Source organism: Styela clava, chromosome 9 (genome assembly GCF_964204865.1).
Source record: "Styela clava chromosome 9, kaStyClav1.hap1.2, whole genome shotgun sequence".
Classification (NCBI taxonomy): Eukaryota; Metazoa; Chordata; class Ascidiacea; order Stolidobranchia; family Styelidae; genus Styela; species Styela clava.
Window position 1 is genome coordinate 20,008,671 of NC_135258.1, and position 21,492 is coordinate 20,030,162.

The 21,492-nt window shown below is 34.7% G+C and overlaps 1 protein-coding gene across 4 annotated transcripts in view; it reads left to right on the forward strand.

Annotated features, from left to right (window-relative positions):
• The first annotated feature begins 8,115 nt into the window (after positions 1-8,115).
• LOC120339380 (uncharacterized) overlaps positions 8,116-21,492 on the forward strand; it is a 51,171-nt gene continuing 37,794 nt past the window's right edge. For 2 of the 4 annotated variants that reach the window (XM_039407487.2, XM_078115992.1), the window contains exons 1-13: positions 8,411-8,635; positions 8,980-9,170; positions 10,661-10,776; positions 11,229-11,347; positions 11,852-11,940; positions 12,068-12,246; positions 12,782-12,917; positions 13,420-13,574; positions 14,523-14,757; positions 15,554-15,746; positions 15,858-16,016; positions 16,424-16,603; positions 21,323-21,465. In XM_039407487.2, the coding sequence (XP_039263421.2) occupies positions 8,504-8,635; positions 8,980-9,170; positions 10,661-10,776; positions 11,229-11,347; positions 11,852-11,940; positions 12,068-12,246; positions 12,782-12,917; positions 13,420-13,574; positions 14,523-14,757; positions 15,554-15,746; positions 15,858-16,016; positions 16,424-16,603; positions 21,323-21,465 (2,027 nt within the window). In that variant the 5' untranslated portion in view covers positions 8,411-8,503. Of the gene's footprint in view, positions 8,194-8,410; positions 8,636-8,979; positions 9,171-10,660; positions 10,777-11,228; positions 11,348-11,851; positions 11,941-12,067; positions 12,247-12,781; positions 12,918-13,419; positions 13,575-14,522; positions 14,758-15,553; positions 15,747-15,857; positions 16,017-16,423; positions 16,604-21,322; positions 21,466-21,492 lie in introns of those variants that run through there. The other 2 variants (XM_039407488.2, XM_039407489.2) reach the window with 2 other exon arrangements.

Genomic DNA, 21,492 nt, shown 5'->3' on the forward strand with positions numbered 1-21,492 from the left:
ACACTAAAAGGAAGAAGAGGATGAAATTTTTTCCGACGAATAATGAGGTGGTTGAAGTCACTAAAAAGCTGAACACTAAAAGGAAGAAGTGGATGAAATTTCTTCCGACGAATAATGATGTGGTTGAAGTCACTAAAAAGCTGAACACTAAAAGGAAGAAGTGGATGAAATTTCTTCCGACGAATAATGAGGTGGTTGAAGTCACTAAAAAGCTGAACACTAAAAGGAAGAAGTGGATGAAATTTCTTCCGACGAATAATGAGGTGGTTAAAGTCACTAAAAAGCTGAACACTTAAAGGAAGAAGTGGATGAAATTTCTTCCGACGAATAATGAGGTGGTTGAAGTCACTAAAAAGCTGAACACTAAAAGGAAGAAGTGGATGAAATTTCTTCCGACGAATAATGAGGTGGTTGAAGTCACTAAAAAGCTGAACACTAAAAAGAATAGGTGGATGAAATTTTTTCCGACGAATAATGAGGTGGTTGAAGTCACTAAAAAGCTGAACACTAAAAGGAAGAAGTGGATGAAATTTCTTCCGACGAATAATGAGGTGGTTGAAGTCACTAAAAAGCTGAACACTAAAAGGAAGAAGTGGATGAAATTTTTTCCGACGAATAATGAGGTGGTTGAAGTCACTAAAAAGCTGAACACTAAAAGGAAGAAGTGGATGAAATTTCTTCCGACGAATAATGATGTGGTTGAAGTCACTAAAAAGCTGAACACTAAAAGGAAGAAGTGGATGAAATTTCTTCCGACGAATAATGAGGTGGTTAAAGTCACTAAAAAGCTGAACACTAAAAGGAAGAAGTGGATGAAATTTCTTCCGACGAATAATGAGGTGGTTGAAGTCACTAAAAAGCTGAACACTAAAAGGAAGAAGTGGATGAAATTTCTTCCGACGAATAATGAGGTGGTTGAAGTCACTAAAAAGCTGAACACTAAAAGGAAGAAGTGGATGAAATTTCTTCCGACGAATAATGAGGTGGTTGAAGTCACTAAAAAGCTGAACACTAAAAAGAATAGGTGGATGAAATTTTTTCCGACGAATAATGAGGTGGTTGAAGTCACTAAAAAGCTGAACACTAAAAGGAAGAAGTGGATGAAATTTCTTCCGACGAATAATGAGGTGGTTGAAGTCACTAAAAAGCTGAACACTAAAAGGAAGAAGTGGATGAAATTTCTTCCGACGAATAATGAGGTGGTTAAAGTCACTAAAAAGCTTAACACTAAAAGGAAGAAGTGGATGAAATTTCTTCCGACGAATAATGAGGTGGTTGAAGTCACTAAAAAGCTGAACACTAAAAGGAAGAAGTGGATGAAATTTTTTCCGACGAATAATGAGGTGGTTAAAGTCACTAAAAAGCTGAACACTAAAAGGAAGAAGTGGATGAAATTTCTTCCGACGAATAATGATGTGGTTGAAGTCACTAAAAAGCTGAACACTAAAAGGAAGAAGTGGATGAAATTTCTTCCGACGAATAATGAGGTGGTTGAAGTCACTAAAAAGCTGAACACTAAAAGGAAGAAGTGGATGAAATTTCTTCCGACGAATAATGAGGTGGTTAAAGTCACTAAAAAGCTGAACACTAAAAGGAAGAAGTGGATGAAATTTCTTCCGACGAATAATGAGGTGGTTGAAGTCACTAAAAAGCTGAACACTAAAAGGAAGAAGTGGATGAAATTTCTTCCGACGAATAATGAGGTGGTTGAAGTCACTAAAAAGCTGAACACTAAAAAGAATAGGTGGATGAAATTTTTTCCGACGAATAATGAGGTGGTTGAAGTCACTAAAAAGCTGAACACTAAAAGGAAGAAGTGGATGAAATTTCTTCCGACGAATAATGAGGTGGTTGAAGTCACTAAAAAGCTGAACACTAAAAGGAAGAAGTGGATGAAATTTTTTCCGACGAATAATGAGGTGGTTGAAGTCACTAAAAAGCTGAACACTAAAAGGAAGAAGTGGATGAAATTTCTTCCGACGAATAATGATGTGGTTGAAGTCACTAAAAAGCTGAACACTAAAAGGAAGAAGTGGATGAAATTTCTTCCGACGAATAATGAGGTGGTTGAAGTCACTAAAAAGCTGAACACTAAAAGGAAGAAGTGGATGAAATTTCTTCCGACGAATAATGAGGTGGTTAAAGTCACTAAAAAGCTGAACACTAAAAGGAAGAAGTGGATGAAATTTCTTCCGACGAATAATGAGGTGGTTGAAGTCACTAAAAAGCTGAACACTAAAAGGAAGAAGTGGATGAAATTTCTTCCGACGAATAATGAGGTGGTTGAAGTCACTAAAAAGCTGAACACTAAAAGGGAGAAGTGGATAAAAAAAATTCCGACGAATAATGAGGTGGTTGAAGTCACTAAAAACTGTACACTAAAAGGAAGAAGTGAATAAAGTTTCTTCCGACGAATAATGAGGTGGTTGAAGTCACTAAAAAGATGAACAGTAAAAGGAAGAAGTGAATGAAATTTCTTCCGGCGAATAATGAGGTGGTTGAAGTCACTAAAAAGATGAACACTAAAAGGAAGAAGTGGATGAAATTTCTTCCGATGGATAGTGAGGAATACTTGAAAATTTAATATATTAGGAATTGGGTAATTTAATGTTTGTTCTGTTCGTATTTATGAGACAATGTCCTCGTGGATTCGTTTTTTGTTAATTTTTTATATGTTATGCTCAGTTCGAGCCTGGCGAATTGAAGGCCATGCCATTCTCGTTATATTCTTTTTAATTCTGATGTAATGTGCAAACAAATTAATATATATATATTTTCATATCTAGCTGTTCTAGATCAACAAACCTTGTAATTTATAATATGTTTGTGGCCCACCTCAAAATGCCTCTGAGGCTTACCAGTGGCCCATGGCCCATTGGTTGAGAACCAGTGGTCTAACAGGACTTCGATTTGACTAATACATCATTATTCAAAGTCTTCGTGCGTGAACTGCTTGCAAAATTTATAAAAACAGATATTAAGTTCAAGGAATGAAGTACGGAATCAAAAATAAATTATATTCGGGCACAATATCACGGCAATCTATTATTAATCACGGCAAATATCACGGCAATTATTATTAATTTTTGATTCCTATTTTCGTATTTACAAAATACAACGGCGATCCATGGACTTAAAATGTGTGGTAAACTGCCCGATTATAATTAATTCTTGATACATATTTTCGTATTTATAAAATAATAAAAGATATATATGCGGACATTGAAGTGCCCGAATATAAAAAAAATCCATTCGTATTTACGTACTCACGAAAAAATTGTCGCAAGTCAGATATATAATTTATACTTTATCCCGCTTTTTGGCAAATAATTTGGATAATGGTTGGTATTTAAAAGTATGGACTTTTACTAGGATGATTTTGTGTTGCGCAAAATGTTCAAATCTATGACCGATAGCACTATTTTAAATGCTTGCCGTATTAATTTAATTCTGATAACGTAACTCATGGTATATAAAAATATATCGCAGTAATCTGCAAACATGAAATGCATGGTAATATAGTCATGTTGTAGATAACAGTTATTCCATTGTTTATTGTATGCAAATTCCTTCATATACTATAGATCAGTAGTCGGCAACCACCGGGCCGCGGCCCATCGCCGGTCTGCGGAAAGGTCACTACCGGTCCGCAGAAAGGTGACATGAAAACGTACAATGCCATTGTTATCTTCATGTGAGGTTGGGTTTTAAAATGGCAATTACAAAAACGAAAGATCGAAGTGGGTTTAACGTAAGAAATACGTTACGTGAATAGTATCACCTTCGTTTTTGAATGTATTGTCAACATACATTTTCTAACGCATATTATTTATTACATTAGATTAGTTCGTTTGTATAAAGGTGGTCCGCCAAAATTTTGGTCAGGCTTTACCGGTCCGTTACTGAAAAAAGGTTGCCGGCCACTGCTATAGATCATTGATTTTCAACCGGTGTTCCGCGGAACACCGGTGTTCCGCGAGAGACCTCCGGGTGTTCCGCAGAAAATTGCTTTTTTGCAGTATTATGACGTCATAACTGATATTTAACCGTCCGATGGATTTATATAAATTTCACAAAGCGCGGTTCACAACCGCTTCCAATCTTGCTATCATTTTCCACTACCTATCTTTGCGAAATGAGTTTTTAAGCATGGCCGGTCTAGGGCTGTGCAAAATATTCGAATAGCGAATACAATATTAAAGTATTCGAATGCCATTTTACTATTCGTATGTACAATACCACATAATCTGTACCGCTTTGCTTGGGCACGGAATTCACGCCGGTAAATCGATCGCTTGGATTACGCGAGAATTCACCCTCGGCTTCCACTGTTATTATGCAAAAAGCGTGTCGACACTAGTCCGTAAATGTAGAAACGTCAACCCAAATAAGATATCTAAAATAAAGTTACCAGATTTTAAAGATGTTATTAGCCTCCGCATGCATGACCCGAATAGAAAATCATTTTCGGAAATTAAGAGTTACAAAGACGTTTTTTTTGGAGTGTTGAATTTGCAAATTCCGTAAATAAAATTATGAATTTCCCGGTAACGATATTAGCTATGATATTGGTCGGGGTATTGATTTGTTGTAAAATAAATGGTGACTTGAGGTGATTAATTATAATTAGCGTCTTCCCTTCTACTAGGTACGAAAAGCACTTGGGCACAAAATTGTTTACAATTTTTTTGGTATCAGGTCGCGTATGTAAAATATCGTTCAAGAGTGCTGCCAAACGACAACGTAGAAATGCCTTTATTTCAGATTTTAAATCAACATTCTTTATTCACGCAATCACAGCTTCACAGATTTATCTAATCACAGTATCAAATTGATTTATTTCGAAAATAACACTGAGCCTAAGAAAGTCAATTGTCGTCTTAATAATAAATGTGTGCATCCCGTTGACGATAATGATAATATAATTTGCTTAAAACTGGGACATTTAATTTGCAAACGGCGATAAGTTAGATCAGAGTCGGCGCAAAAGATAAATATCAGAATACAATTAATTTGGCTCTGAAATCACTCCTTAATGTCATTAAAATCTGTCGCTGATGTGAACTCATAGTTATATCAATAATATGAAACTTCGATCTCCGCCGACCCACGGGAATTAATAGTTGCGCAAAAGAACAAATGGCGGGAATTTAAAAACGTTCAGGGGGACAAAATATCAGCGCATATGACGAAATTAACCAGTAAAAATCGCTTTGTTGCCGATTTTCAATGTTTCTATTAATTTCCAAATCTACCTCCGACGTTCTGGACCCTGTTGCGTATAAAAAATATTCGGTATTGGACTATTCGGTATTTGTTAAGAATATTCGAATTATTTGATTCGAAAAAAATATTCGATTTTGCCCACCCTTTTCTTGGCCGCCATAAGAGTATAAAAACACGAAAAATTGAGAGTCGTCGAGAAAGAGCTGCGTGTTTGTCTCTCTCAATTAAATTCCAGCCAGAATAAAAAATTGAAACTCATCGAAACAGGCCCAGATATTACATTAAAATACCATTTCTGTTCCTAGCTCATCGGTAGCTCTGAATCGGAATATGTGTAACGTCTTTTCCAGCTGAAGTTGACAAGCTAATATTAAATCTCGTTAATTTATTTTTTTCCGAAATGATCGATGTCAGTTAATTGCATAATATAGTTTATTTCCAAAAATCTCATTTGGTGTTCCGTCACAATTTTAGAATAAAAAAAGTGTTCCGCGATACAAAAAAGGTTGAAAATCACTGGTGTACGAGGTTAGGGATCAGGTTGTGCGACATCTTGGTGCGCATACTTCAGTAGTACCAATATTTCAATTTCAACGAAGTTTAAATTAAATTTCAATCAAAATTAAATGTTTTCTAGAAGTCGGTATCTGATCGTTTATCAAATCATGTCAAGGCGTACCATAACTTAGTCGCAGAGAAGATGTGCTGTTGCATATTTTTAACAAAATTGCAATGAACTTTCGGGTATACGATCCATTTAAATTTGCGTGTGATAGAAACTTAGGTCAGTCACTCAACTGACAGATTGAAGGAAATTAATTACCCACACAGCACGTCAGCATCTCGAGTGATGATCAGGGTGTGTTGCGCTGAACATGAAAATGAATGAAGGCAGATCAATAAAAGTAAATAACGAAAAATTCATTTACATTCCCGTCTGGCAATTGGTGTTATTTGGAGTGTTTGTTTTTCTTCGCTAAACGGCTCTCTTTCTTTCGAATCGCGTAAATCAGATTCGAAAAAAATTGCGATTTGAATCGATTCAATTCATAAATCTAAAAGGGGCATGCCTACTCATCAGTCCGCTTTCAGGGTCTTCATCCAATCTCACTTCCGTCGGGATATGTTTTGGCTATTTAACTCTCCCAATGTTCGGTATTTTAGTGACTTCAACCACCTCAAAATTGATAGGACAAAATATCATCTAACCCTAACGTACTTCTTCCTTATAGTGATTAGATTTTTAGTGACCTCAGCCACCTCACCACCCGTCGGAAGAAATTCCATCCACTTCTTTCTGTTAGTGTTCAGCTTTTCAGTGACCTCCGCCACCTCATTATCCCTCGGAAGAAATTTCATCCATTTCTTCCTTTTAGTGTTCAGCTTATTAGTGACTTCAACCACCTCATTATTCGTCGGAAGAAATTTCATCCACTTCTTCCTTTTACCGTTCAGCTTTTTAGTGACTTCAACCACCTCATTATTCGTCGAAAAAATATTTCATCCACCTCTTCCTTTTAGTGTTCAGCTTTTTAGTGACTTCAGCCACCTAACTACCCGTCGGAAGAAATTTCATCCACTTCTTCCTTTTAGTGTTCAGCTTTTTAGTGACTTCAACCACCTCATTATTCGTCGGAAGAAATTTCATCCACTTCTTCTTTTTAGTGTTCAGCTTTTTAGTGACTTCAACCACCATATTATTCGTCGGAAGAAATTTCATCCACTTCTTCCTTTTAGTGTTCAGCTTTTTAGTGACTTCAACCACCTCATTATTCGTCGGAAAATATTTCATCCACCTCCTCCTTTTAGTGTTCAGCTTTTTAGTGACTTCAGCCACCTAACTACCCGTCGGAAGAAATTTCATCCACTTCTTCCTTTTAGTGTTCAGCCTTTTAGTGTTTTTTAATTTTTTACCTTTGGGAACACTTCAACTTCCGTTTTCCCTCCACTTCATCCGTTTCTTCCTTCAGCCTTTTAGTGTTGTCCTGGAATTTGCTTCCTGAAACAATTCGTACAAGTAACTATATTTCTTTTAAATGTAAATTGAAAACTTTATACCTTGAAGCTTATAGGTGCTAGCAGTCTAACTTGTTCCGTTATAAGTAAGTTTCCTGTACCCATCCATGTTCCTCTACTGAACAGCTGTATCCATTATTTATTTTTTATGACAGCTGAATGCCGTACCTCTTTTGCTGGCTGTTTCATGTTTTACTATGTCATTTTTTGCCAACTTCTCATGTGCAATTTATATAGTGCATACCGGTACTTCACCTTACTGTGCCGGAAACTCGTCGTCGTCTACTTTCCACATATAATAGCTATCAAATGGCAACCCAGTTGCTTGGGACGCTACTTCAGTCCTTTTCAGTGCTGGGTCGTATGACTCAGCATTATTTTATGTTTTGAATTCGTCGATGCGCATCTTAAACACCAGATGTCGCTAATGAGCCTTCTTCTGAATGAATCGTACTGTCGGTTCTTGTAGTGTGGTTATTTTACAATTAAATTTATTTCGAATCTATTGTTGTCTTTCCATGATTTGTGCATTTTATTTCGGATCTATTGTTGTCTTTCCTTGATTATTATATTTTTGAAGATAATTTTTTCTTTTTTGTTGTCGAATCCACTGTTGTCTTTCCATGATTTGTGTATTTTATTTCGAATCTATAGTTGTATTTCAATGATTTGTTTATTTCTGAAGATAAATTTTCGATGTAATAGAAAATTTGATTAAACGTGGAGGTCGGGGCGCCAATTTTATAGTTTGCCCCGGGCACAAAATATGCTGGCTACGCCTCTGCAGAGAAGTGTCAACGTTTGGCACCCAGGGCTTCGCCGACCCTCGCGTGGCACACAAATTTATTGAACCGTGTAATATATTTACAGTCATGGCAATGGGACGCCGAGCAAGATGCGTCTAACGATAACGATGTAACGTTATACATTTGAGTTACTACAAGGGCGCGGGTATGCAGATACACAGAACTCAGATATACTAGTCTTTATTGTAATGAAGAAATTATACTTTTATGGATTGTATTGTTTCACTACTATAAATCAGTCAAATCTGTTTATAATGAGTTACCATTCAAATTACATTATTTATAAAAACGCGAGTTGGATACACAATTCTGCAATTAGTTGTTAGGCTTTACTTTAAACTTTCACCTATAACTTCCAGGACTATATTAAATTCTTATAGACAGATACAGTTATAAAAAATTTAATTCAAAAAATTTATTTTTTGAAAATTTTGATTGAGTTTTTACCATGCAGAATGGCTCCTGGCCAGGATGATTTTGGTGAAATGTTTGATGTTCTGGATTTGTCAAAACGTGGGTATTTAACTCTTGAAGAAGTTAAGAATTTTTATCAGTCTCTTTTCTACAAGCCGGTACATGATTTACTAGTAAGTATTCTATAGCAATTCTATATCTTCACTCTAAATCAGATTCATATTTGTACAAGCCATTTTTATTTCCTATTTCTGAAGAGCACCTGTAAAAGTAGTCAGTGATACTTTAAAAGCTACTACTTATGGAAAGGCCTGAGACTTTATGGCTCAATTCTTACATCTGTACATTCTAGGAGATATGGTGGTTATAGCTTATTAAGTAAAAAGATGAATGTAAGAATGCTTTTATTATATGAATAAGTTGTCTAAGCTTTATAGAAAGTTAAAAATAAAAATGGAAAAAAAGTATCAACAAAGTACAGAAAAAAAATTTACTGGCGTTTTTGTTTCAATTGTAGATTAAGTCCGTCCTTCACAATTATGGAGGAAATAGAGATGATTCAACCTGCATTAAAAAGGGTTTTGAAAAAGTTTTATCAAAATTAGAAGAAGCTCGTAACTTGGAAGAGACAACATACTGGGATTTTATTGCTTTGGACAGAGATGGATCTCGAGTTGTTTCTGTGAAGAGTTGTATTTTGTTGGCCAGGTACGACATCAACACATTTCGCTTTGTGAAATTCACTTCCAGTTACCTCTTTTTTTATTTACAATGACATTTAGATTTCCTAATATATTACTTCGGATTGCTATGGTCCCCAGTGAGTAAGAAGTGATGAAAAATTCATCTTCTCTCACTATTATTAAATTTATTTGAAAACTGGATTGCCTGATAATCCATGATGACAAATGTTTCATAAATCATAATAAATTCCGAAACATATTGTCTTCGTGCCTTGCTTTGATAGATGGTATTTCACTGTTACTAAAATGCTTCAATTTCTTCATATTCTAAAACAGGTGTTCTCAAACTTTTAGTGTTATTGGGCCCCTGAAGAGGTTGACTATCATTTAGGTAGCCCCCCAATAAATTTTTAAAAATGAAAACAAAAAAAACAGATTGTAACTTATCAATTAATGTTCCTGAGTAAATTAAAATTACTTTAATTAATGACTCCGATATATTTATTGTTGTCAAATGTTATTAATGCCGTTATTTCTTCTTTTGACAGTTACAAAATTAGCCAAGTCAGTATCTTTATAAGTAAACTAATAGCACTTTGAGTACCTATCTTCTAGAACAGGGTTTCCCAAACTGTATAAATTACACGGCTCAATAAATTCGTGCCAAGCGAGCACTAAACTGGAAATGCCTATATCTGGGTGCCAAATGTTGACACTTCTCTGACGAATTATCTTGGGGGTTCATGATGACTGCACAAAAGGTCCCCATCGATACAAAATGAGTCTGATCGATCTTTAATGATTGATTTCAATCAAAAAACCATTGCATCTTTTTGATTGAGCGTTGCGGACGACGCGCGGCGGTGTGGCTCATCGTGATAAACGTTAGGAATACGCTCGCCACTGCACCTCTAATTTCTCTGCGTGGGGTTCGCAGGTTCGAATCCCATGCTGGATGGTTATGTGCGAGAGGATTGCTGGACTCCTCGCCGCCGTAGGGTGGTTCACGTAACCGCTGGTCGGTTACGGCTTCCTCCACCGTCAAGTTCATGCTTCCGAAAAACAAGTAACTAACTAATCCCATACCCGACATGGAATGGTAACCGGACGATAGGCCGTGGTTCGCCATATGGATAAGCCGTTTTATCGGCTTTCCTCTCCCCCGGGATAAATATGTAAATCATATCCTATCCTATTCATTGCTTTCAGAAAGGCAAATACAATTTTATTGCCTTTTGGAACGACCTACATACATTGCCAGGCGGCAAGTTGGTTATGCACAGAAATTAATAAGGCATAGGGTTGGGGGTTCGTCAAAACTAAAATTCACAAACAGGGGTCCGCGGCCCAAAAAGTTTGGGGAACCCTGTTCTAAAAGATTCACAAAAATTTTATAGGATTTTCTCAGAAGTTTGGTACTACAGAATAACTTTTTCTTATTATTTTCTGTAAATATTTATTGTCGTTCTACAGTTGATGTAGTTTAATTATTTTTAAATCAATTTCCATATTCAGAACTGTGAATCCAGAATTTTCTGTTCAAGCGTGGCATGATTGGCTAAATTCTCGTCATGAACCAAATTTGCCAATTTCCTGGCAAGAATTCCAGAAGTACATGTACTTTATTCCTGGTGAGTTTGTAATCTCAATAACTTTCCAACATTTCCAGTTTCAAACTCATCTCATTGATGAGTGAGTATGAGTGATTGACCACCATATGTTCTTTGTCGCACATGAATCCATTGAAAATATACTCGATATTTAATATATAAATATAATAATAATATTCTAAATGTTTTAGAATGTATTGAAAATGATAGAATAGCCAAATTTGGCCATCTATTTTGGTTGCCACCTGAGGTATAGGATTTTTGTTTATGCTAAACCAACATTGAGAAATGCTGAAGCCTTGTAATTCTACTTTACTTGAAACGTACTAGCAATGTCACCACTAGTAGAATAAAAAAACTTTTCAAATTTACAAAATTGTTGTTACTTCTTCACTCCTTTTTATCATGCAAGTAACCTTCTTTTCTCTCCATATATATATATATTTGTAAATCATTTTGAATTTTGTTGGCAGATCAAAGACAACAACTTACGAACCAAGAAGATTCATTGGAAGCTGAATTTGTGTTATTATCTGAAAAAGAATCTGACATATTGGATGACAAATATAGTGAATTCAAAGAAATTTTAGAGGCAAATCTCATATCATTTTATAATCTATAATATATAAATATTTGATATTTTAATATCTATTTGAATCTTAGAATGAATCGCACAGACTAAAGATTAAATTTAATTTTGTGATAGCAGAAGTTATTGATTTGAATATTCAATCCCAACTGATAGCAATTGTTTTCTTTATTAAAAGTTTTTTAGATTGTGTTGTCGCATTAAACTAAACAATCCATTCACCAATTTATAACTTGACAACTTGGAGAATGTTCAAAACAAAGTGACTATTTAAATATGTTCAAATTAAATCTGTTCAATGATCGAATTCTTCATTTTGAGGAATATTTTAGAAAAGTTGTATTTGAAAGTTATCATTTTTAGTATGAACAGCGTAATCTAGAACTTAGTGTATATTTCATATTGAAAATATTGATCTACTTATTACAATGTAGTTAGAACAGAAGAATATTTGATTTTAGCCATCTTTGATTATACTCCTGCTCACAAATTACTGTATTATTTTAGGATGATGATGATTATGTTGCCCAATTACAACAAGATCGTGATGATTATCAGGAGAATGTAAGATACGAATCTAACAGACTGCTCAATCGGTGAGTTAATATAAAACATTGTTACATTGTTGAAGAAATGTACTATCTATCTTATTCCTCATTAATCATGCCATTATTTCAAATTTTCATTTGTTATTGAAACTTTACTGAAAAATTCATTCTATAGGTGGAAAATTGGTGGAGCTGAGGCTGTTATTTATGATGATGGAACAGATATGGCTCGTCCATCTGTTGTATCGGATGCTAAAAACACCCTGACTATTTCTGATTTACTCACTGCCTTGGATGTCAAATATGATATGCTCCGGGAAAAGGTTATGATTGAGATGGCTAAAGCAGAATCAGGTAATTGATTCAAATCAGTTGATAAGTTGAAACTGACTTGTCCTTTTCATCTATTAATTAGAAGAAACTTTTTATAATTTGGGAACATTTTTTGTGAAAGTGCCATGTTTTTTTATGTCATTTCACTCTTATAAAATCAGTCTTTTTAAGAAAAAATAGTTCCGGCTTTATTCAGGGAATCCTTGATCTCTCTTAAAGCTTTTTTATGAATTCTTTCAAATCCCCAACAAATTCACAACTCCAAAGCTACTCTACTCTGAAAATGCTGATTTAGCTTCTTCGAGTATTGTGACAATCATTATTTACTGATACCCCAATCACCAATAATCTATAGCTCTTTGGGCTTGATCAGTAGTTTCTTCCAACTTAAGTCTTAGAAATCTATCTGCTCCCAGCTTAGGGATCAATAGTAGCTGCCATGCTTTTTTTAAACATTAAAATACTCAACAAATGATGATTGATTTTTTTTAAATATTCATGTTAATCGAGTGCTTTTTTTCTAATCAACAAAGGGTAATCATTCAATTTTTTCAAGGTTTAGATGGAACTGAAATAAATTCAAAGATGATTGACAAGATTTTGATCGATATTCGAAAAAGAGAGAAAAAGGCTCGAAAATCTAAGACTTTGGATGAAATGTTGTCTCTACCTGGATCTAGTTTGCAGTACATGTAAGAATATTAAATTTGGATTGATTTAAACAGGGTTAAATCCAAAAGTAGTTTTGCCACTTTTCTTCAGAGCTTAGCTACAAGAATGCACGAAAAAGGGAATCCATTTTCAATATAGTTTGAAAATTGATCAAGTTTTCAATGAATCTAATATAGTAGTAAGAGGGTTCATTTTTGCAGCTACATTCTTTATTGCACATTCTTCTACTGTGCTTATGATGCCCCCAATTTCTCAGCAATGGTGGTTCGGCCTACCAGCAGATCTTGGAAATACTATAATATAATTTTCATTGAAGTATACCATAAATCAATAGTTCAATTCCGATTTAAAGTATGAGTATTGTTTAATATTCAATTGAAACTTCAATCAGTTTCTACATACCTCGTGATTCATGTTGTGTGTATTGTGGCACTGATATAGCATCTAAGCCAACACTGAGCATACTGGTCAAGATGATTCTTCCTAGGTAGCACTTTAATAAGGTGATATTCTCCTTTTCAGGTTCACTGCTATTGGCGTGATGGGTGAGATGGCGGACGCTTATTTAGCGAAATGGGAAAAAGCAGAACAACGTTTTAAGTCCCTCCGAGCTCAAGGAAAATCAACAAAGGATATCAATAAAATATATGAGAGAGAAATAATGAATGAAATGAGAGGTATGAGCTGGCAATTATGCTATCTTTTTTGGTTTGCTGTAAACATGTTTTTTTTTATATTAGCTGTACTCAATGATCATGGAGGCCGTTCTGCCTAGGCGAGGTTTGTCATTGCTGATCTAGATTGATCTCATGATCTTGGCGATTATCCCAAATGTAACTTGGTTTTGTAATTTTCTGTTAGTATAGAATAGATAGTCTTATAAATATGAAGATCAATTGTAAACTTGTTGTGTGCCTACAGCCATCTGCCTTATTCTGCTATTTTCTTTACTCGTTTGGAAATATTGGTATTTATCATTTTTTTCATCTTTTTATCATTTTGCATTGAAATATTCGAAGTCATTTTGAATTGCATCATAGAAATAGAATTATACAATCCAATTATACCCTACCAAAATTAAAACATTTTATATAAAACGGTGAAACAGGAAAGTAGATACCCCCAAATTCAATGACTAATACGCTAAAACTTGTTAATTCGCACAAGTTAATTAACTATGTTCCGCAAACTCCAACTAATGCCCAGCCCTAATTACGGGTTTGGTGACTGTTTGTGTTAACCAAGTGAATACCCCTGCCCATAGGCTTCTGCCCCTTTATACAATTTGGTGTAAAGTAGGCGAACAAAATTAATTACCTCCATTCCATATTAGTACACATACTTATGGAGTGCCAATTCAAGTCATTGAACCCCCAAGTTGAGTCTGTGTCACAATAGTTTACAACAATAATTTCAACTAACGACAGGGAAATAGATAAATAAAACGTGAATCTTCCGGCCTGCGTTAAATTTAAAAAACAACATTATTTTGAAAACCCAGTTTCCCAAAGATTAGTTTCAGCAATCCTTTTCTTCCCCTTTAATATAAAATGTTCACATTTTTATAGTTACATATGATTGTAATTTTATGAATTGCAAAAAAAATAATCCTGTATCTTTTTCAGGATCTACTACTAGTGGAGAACTTCTCATTTACTTTGCGAGAAGACAAGAAGAAGAAAAGGAATATTTACTTCGAAGTCTTCGCAATATTCCACCAGTGTCAGTTGATGCCGAGAGATTGTCAGTTTATGCATCCCTTCATCGTCAATGTTTAAGAATTGAACAAAACGAATCCTTTGAAAATGCAGCCATGTCAGCTTGCCTGACAGAAAGAAAGCAGATTGCTGATTTTGAAAGGTAATATTGTTTTGAGTTCTTAGAATGGAAAGACTAAGAATGACCTCTCCCTATACATTTTAATTTTCAAATATTTGTCTTCGAATACAAATATTTTAAATTGGTCAATTATAAAGAGATTATTGAATTTTCTGGTCAGTCGCCATTTGTGTACGAATATGGAGGTAACTAATTTATTCGCCTATTTTATATCAAGTTGGGGGGAGGGGTATATTCACTTGGCTAACAGAGACAGTTCTCGAACTTGTAATAGAACTAAAATAAGGAAAATCGGAATAAACTTATGGCCTAACCTGGTACACACGCTACGGGAGTACAATATTTTTTCCACCTATGAAGGCAATGAAAGGCTGTTTCAAATTTTATTTTATAGATCTAAGTTGATCTATTCTATTTACTTATACCTGACAGCATTTGTGATGAAGAATGAAAGTTTAGTTATGATCCAATGCTCTGGATATGTTACTAGTTTTAAAAATATTTCATCTATTCCATAATGCTCAGAAATTGGTACTTCCATAGTGTGTGTACCAGGGAAGGGTTAGGCCCTCATTTTATTCAGATTTTCCCTATTTTAGTTCTATTGCGAGTTAGGGGACTGTCTGTGTTAGCCAAGTGAATATACCCCCTGCTCATAGTAATCAGTCCCATGTCACAACTTGATGTAAAGCAGCCAAACAAAATTAGTTACCTCCATATTGGTACACACACTTCTGGAGCACCCAGAAATTTTTGATTACAGTATATGTCTCATTTTTTTCAGCAATTAATAATGAATAATAAATACATTTTCTAGGTACAACCCTGACCGTTCTCGTCAAGAGAAACTGTCTGTATTTCAACTTGAAGAAGGAAACAAACACAGTTTAGGACAAAACATACCTTCTCCTGCAAAACCTGATGTATCTCACAGCAAAAATTTGGGACTTGTGGACTCTTGGTTGGAAGTCACAAGACTTCTTGTACAAAAGCATGTTGCAGAAAGAATGGTGTGCACATTTCATAATTATTTTGTTCAATTTTTTGCTATCATAAACTGTTTCACTGTTGCATGATTTCATGAAAATTTCATTAATAATAAGTTTTGGTATTTATTAAAGCTTATGGTTCACTTTCTGTTGGGAAATGGAATTCAAACAAAAATGGGGACTTTGAAAAATATCTCCCAGAAGGAACTTCAATCTATGCGTCATGATCTTACTAAACAACATGATCATCTGAAATCATCATTTGCTAACAAGGGATCTGCAATTGAAAAAGTAATTTTTTCAAATATTATGCATATGTTTTTAAAGTTTAAATGTGCGAATCCGAATTCAATATGTTATTTTACAAACAAGCTCAGTGGTTGGTGAGTACGCTTTCCATCACGGCTTCCTTTTGAAGTTTCAGACGATCGAATCTCTCAGGCATAATTATGTGTTAGTAAATTGCTTGACTCTCCGTTATCTTTAATTGAAATTTTGACTCATAGGTTCTAAAATTTGAAACGAAAACATTCTGAGACATGCAAAAAGAAATAGTATTGATATCTCAAAGCAAGTAAGTTTCAATAATAGGTCGAGATAGCTAAATCTTATTCCATGATAGGAAACGAACTTAATCGATCGAAAGTATTTCTATTATGGCTTACAAAGCCACCTGACTGTCTTTTTGATTATTCTAGGAACAACAGAGGAATGCACATTTTGATGTTCTTACATCGGCATCTGCATTATATTTGGAGAATATTAGACGCAGTGTCAGCAGTTCTAGTAATACCAATTGTTTATCCATTATTCTTGCAAGATTGCAAGTACTTCAGGATATCGAGGGTGAAAACATCTTTGCAGCAATGAAAAAAATGGTGAGTTGTATTGTTAAATATTTTTATTACGGAATCCTCATAAATAAATCATAAATATTGTTACTATTAATTTATTATCGTTATCATTATTGTTTTTATTGGATAAATAATTGTAAAATTTAATCTTAGCCCAATAGTAAGTCAATCACAGTCATAAAGTATACAAGAAACAATGCGCATATCAAAACATGTTTCATAACTTGGTATACAATTACATTACGTCGTCGCAGTTATTAATCTAGGTATGAAATGTACATTTTATTATACTGTTTTGCCAAATTGTGTCAACTAGTGGGTTTAAAGCAAAGGGACTATAAACAGTCACTTTGGTTTAAAGCTTATAAATATTTCGCGTCATCACTCTAAAGCAGGGGTTCTCAACCTGGGGTTCCCGGGGGTTCACGAGAAGATTTCTAGGGGTACTTGGAAGACAGTCAATTTTCTGTGTGTTGCTGTTTTTAATGGGCTATACTTTTTATTACCTACCAGAGGAAAATGCGTGCCAATTGCAACATAAATTTTCACTAATCTTGCGTTGTTGTGACTGTGACCCAACAATGTAAAATTCGCAACTTTGCAGGCAAATTGAATTCTCAAATTGAAAGACAGCGCCTGCGAGCATTGTAGAAAGTGATTATGCTTATTGAAACTTGGGAAAGATTTTAATAAATCATTTGTTAAGCAGACGACAAGGGCAATAATATCAACGCAAAGATTTAATTTAGTTACATATGGTCAATAAATTGTTGATGCAAAAAATTCTTAGTCAATATACCACAACTTTTTTTGATGTCTGATTACGGGGGTTCGCGTTGGTTGTTTTGTGACTCGGGGGTACTTGACAGAAAAAAGGTTGAAAACCCCTTCTCTAAAGCTGTAGCGCATCCAGAGAGAAATTGCACAGCTGATTGACAATTTAGGTCGTGAACATCGGCCTTATGTTGGTGAACTATATTTCCGTGAATTAATTCTCCCTAGCTCACGAGTTTAGTGTATTTCCTCCGCCGGAATTGTGCGTTCAGTGTGAAAAATTTCTTGCAATCATCTGTGACGAAGGGCTACAAAGCATTGAATTCGCAACTCAAATTTCCGACTGCAAATATGGGAGTGTCATAAAATACCTAACATATAATGAAAAACATCATAAATACTGTTTTAGGAAGCAGACGCAACAGATTGAAAACGCTATTTTGTACGTTAATCGCCTAAATTTGTTTGTAATCGGTCGGTAAGTTTACAATATATTCACCGAAGTTTAGCCATTCAATTGTCCTTATTACAGCCGGGTCGCACTCGATTTTTCGCCGGGTTATGATGATGATATAAAAGGTTGTTCAATAAATCATTTATCCTACTAAAATAAATTGTACTCATTTGGATTTTATTGCCGACCTTGGGATTCTTACAAATATTCATTAAGTGGTAGTCAGTGTTTCAAGAACAACTTAACTTTGACGAAATCCCAAAATCGCAAATATATACTTATCAAATCTAATTAGAATCGGGGAAGTTTTTTTATTTATTTTTTATTGGCGCAGATTGCCGCTTTATTTTAGATTATTAATGCTTTCATTTTATCATAGTAGACACGGCGAGTTTCGTTAAACACGATTAAAAGAATATGGCCATCGCCATGGATTGATTATATTACACAACAACAAAAAAAACGTTATTTGCCGAAAGCTATTTTCAACTAGTGTAGTAAACTCGTATTCGCGGCGACTGTTTCAGAAGCCGTCGCAGGGAATTTTCGTTTTTAACTTTGAACCCCCTCGTTCAAAAAACATGGCTGCGCGCCTGCTAGGATCAAGACTTTGGAAAAACAGCTACAAATATGTTTCGATATTCTAATTTACAACTCGTTTTTTCTACACCCTGGGTGAGGTCGTGGGTTGTTCATTCACCCCCACAGCGGTGAACACAGTTACAGTGTTTCTATGTGCACGTAATGAGATGTCTTGGAAATATTATTAAAAAAAATAAGATTGAGAATATTTTAATCAGTCACAGAAGGATTCGACTCCTGTGCTGAAGACAAGTGAAGACGATCAAGTAAATAATCTTGTGTTTGATAGTTCGTGAAGTCTTTTGAGAGTCTGTGTTGTTTGTTACGGTTTTAACTAATTTTTGAGCATAGAATTCTCTTCCTAAGGTTTGGTACATTTTCTGGTTAGTACTGCACACATCAGAACACTTGTTGTTTTGTTTTTCACTATTACAACTCCTTTCAATCTTTTACTTTATGAAATTAGGTAAATTTAATGATATTTTTGTCATATATTAAGAAAATTATTCTGACAGATATATGAATCTATTTCTGGCATGGGCAAACTATGGCCCACGCTACCGCCCGCGGGCCAAATCCGGCCCGTTGGGTGATTCAATATTGCCCGCCTGATGCTGTCACAACCAAACTTAACCAAAGTTTGATGTTTTAGCTATAATATGGCTCGAGGAAATTGTTGAGATTGCGATTTAGTTTTGGCACGAGGCTTATTGTTTTCCTCTTTTTCTTTTGTAACACTGTAAATATTGTTCATGAAATGTAACTTTTTAAGTCACACTTACATGGTCAGCCAGTCTAGGTTGGCAAAATTTTTGGCCCCGTCCTGCAGGGTTCCCTCCCCGAGCCTGCAGCTCCAACAGAGTAATTCATTCAACTCAATATGTGCACGATTTCGATTTGAGGTGATTTATTGCGAGGATTCGTCTAAAACTCTTCTGATTAAGATTTTTGTAACATTTTTTATTATCATTTTATGACTTGATCTGTATTTGATTGCAACATACTTGGTGTGTTTTGAGTTCTGACAACACTTCCATAACGATGATATGTTTGTATGATAGGTCAAATGTCTAGATTGTGTTTGAATTAGCTTTGTGTTTCTTACGGTAGTTTTATTATAATTTTGGAATTCGAGAATTGTAGATTTAAATTATAAGATTCAGATTCTGTCTGTTTTATAACATCAAATTATCAATATTATATCAAGCATGAATCATACATGAAACATACCGCCTTCTATTCATTTCAATACAATCCATAATATTTTTAATGTTTTAGTACAGACGAAGCATCTCTGGCCCTTGCAAGGCACTGATATATATTATTGGATCGCCGTGTTTGTACCACCGATGTCCGCACCGAAATATTTTATTATTTTAGAATTCATTCTTATAATTAGTATCAATTTCAAACAATTTAAATTTATTGTGCCTCAAATTCATGATAACGACAAATTTTACACGTAAAAAATTACAGAATATTGGCACATCTAGCGATTTAAATCGCATCTTTTTCAAATTCCATTAACTTTGTATTTTGCTTAAACTTATCTACGGATACTTGTTTTGAACGAGCATGGAACAGAGATACTCACCTATGAGCAATTCTGATAGGTACAAAAATGATGTTTGGCTCATACCAGATGCCTCTCGCCTCAATCGTCGTAATAGAAGCCGTCAAATATTTACTTTTCCAACAATTTATTAATCGGGCTATGACGACTGTTATTCGGTCGCTTCTGACGACAATAATATTTATCTATTGTGACGTTCGTCGTGGCTTTTTCGTGAATTGAAGTTTCACAATTTCAGGCGTCGCAGTTACATTTTGTTTTTACCGTAAGTAATTTCAACGAAGAATTTATTCATTTTTCGGAGACTGCGCTTTACCGTAATTATTTATATAAAATAAGAAAATGTAATATGTGAACAACTCGTTCAACGTTGTTATTTATGAACCTGTCGTTTTGCAGTTTGTCACTTTCAAAAAAATACGCAAACCAACTATTATTTAATAGTATTAAAAATTCGGGTGAAGAAATATATAAAAATGAGGCGTATACAATATGGCTGGCCAAAATTTAATATTTTTTTCGCACCCAACCAAATAATAGAATACTATTGCGCAATCCTAAATCTGTCTTCGTTGTACAATGAAAACTCCCACTTCGATCCTGTGATAACACAGGTGCAATTACATCTAAAATACAGCTGATTTTTTACGTAACTATGTTTCCGGAGGTTTAATAGTAAATCACAAGCCTCATCGAATCGAAAATTAATTATAATCGGGACGTTTTCCTAATAAATGAACTCGTTTTTTTTCTGACTTGCGACAATTTATTGTGTATCGTAACAAAGCGCATTACCGAAACTTGTTTGATATCTGACTTTGGTTGGATCTAAGCGAAACGATTGAATCGCCACCTTGACCACGATCAATATCACTCCCCATTAATTTGACCAATTGTTTTCAAGAAATTTACTGAATTGCGTCTAATCTCTAATTTAAAAGTAAACAATATCTTATCAAATTTTGATTTCACTTCCGTTCGCGAAATGCAGGACTGATAGTTAGATAGTTAGGCGCGGGATTGGCTGGAATAAACGCGTTGCTGCCTTCTAGGCTGTACATAGCCAAAATTTATCTCTGTTCAGATATGTGCCACATGTAAATGTTTATGATATTGTTTTTTTCGTGCCTTTCCTCCCAACAAGGCTTCATTCATATTGTTGGCATAGAATATTGTTGGGGTATCTAGATTCAAGTTGGAGAACTTGGCTTAGCGGCTGGCGAGTTTATTTTTTGTTGGAAATGCAGACCCAACCTCATTTTAATTAAACACCAGGAAATGCCGCACATTTTAGAATTTATGAACACTATGACAAATTAAAATTCTTATTTATTTACTGTATATTTTTCTATTTACTTAGGATGGTTCAGATATTTATCATCTTCGTAAAGAAATTTACAGATCGATCAGAGATGAAAGTTTGGAAAATATATCCAACCTTGTTCTTGGTGCTATCAAAATGTCTGCTGAAGAAAAAGAACTTGTTGATCTCATCCTTGCCAAGTATGTAATGAACAATAATATATTTTT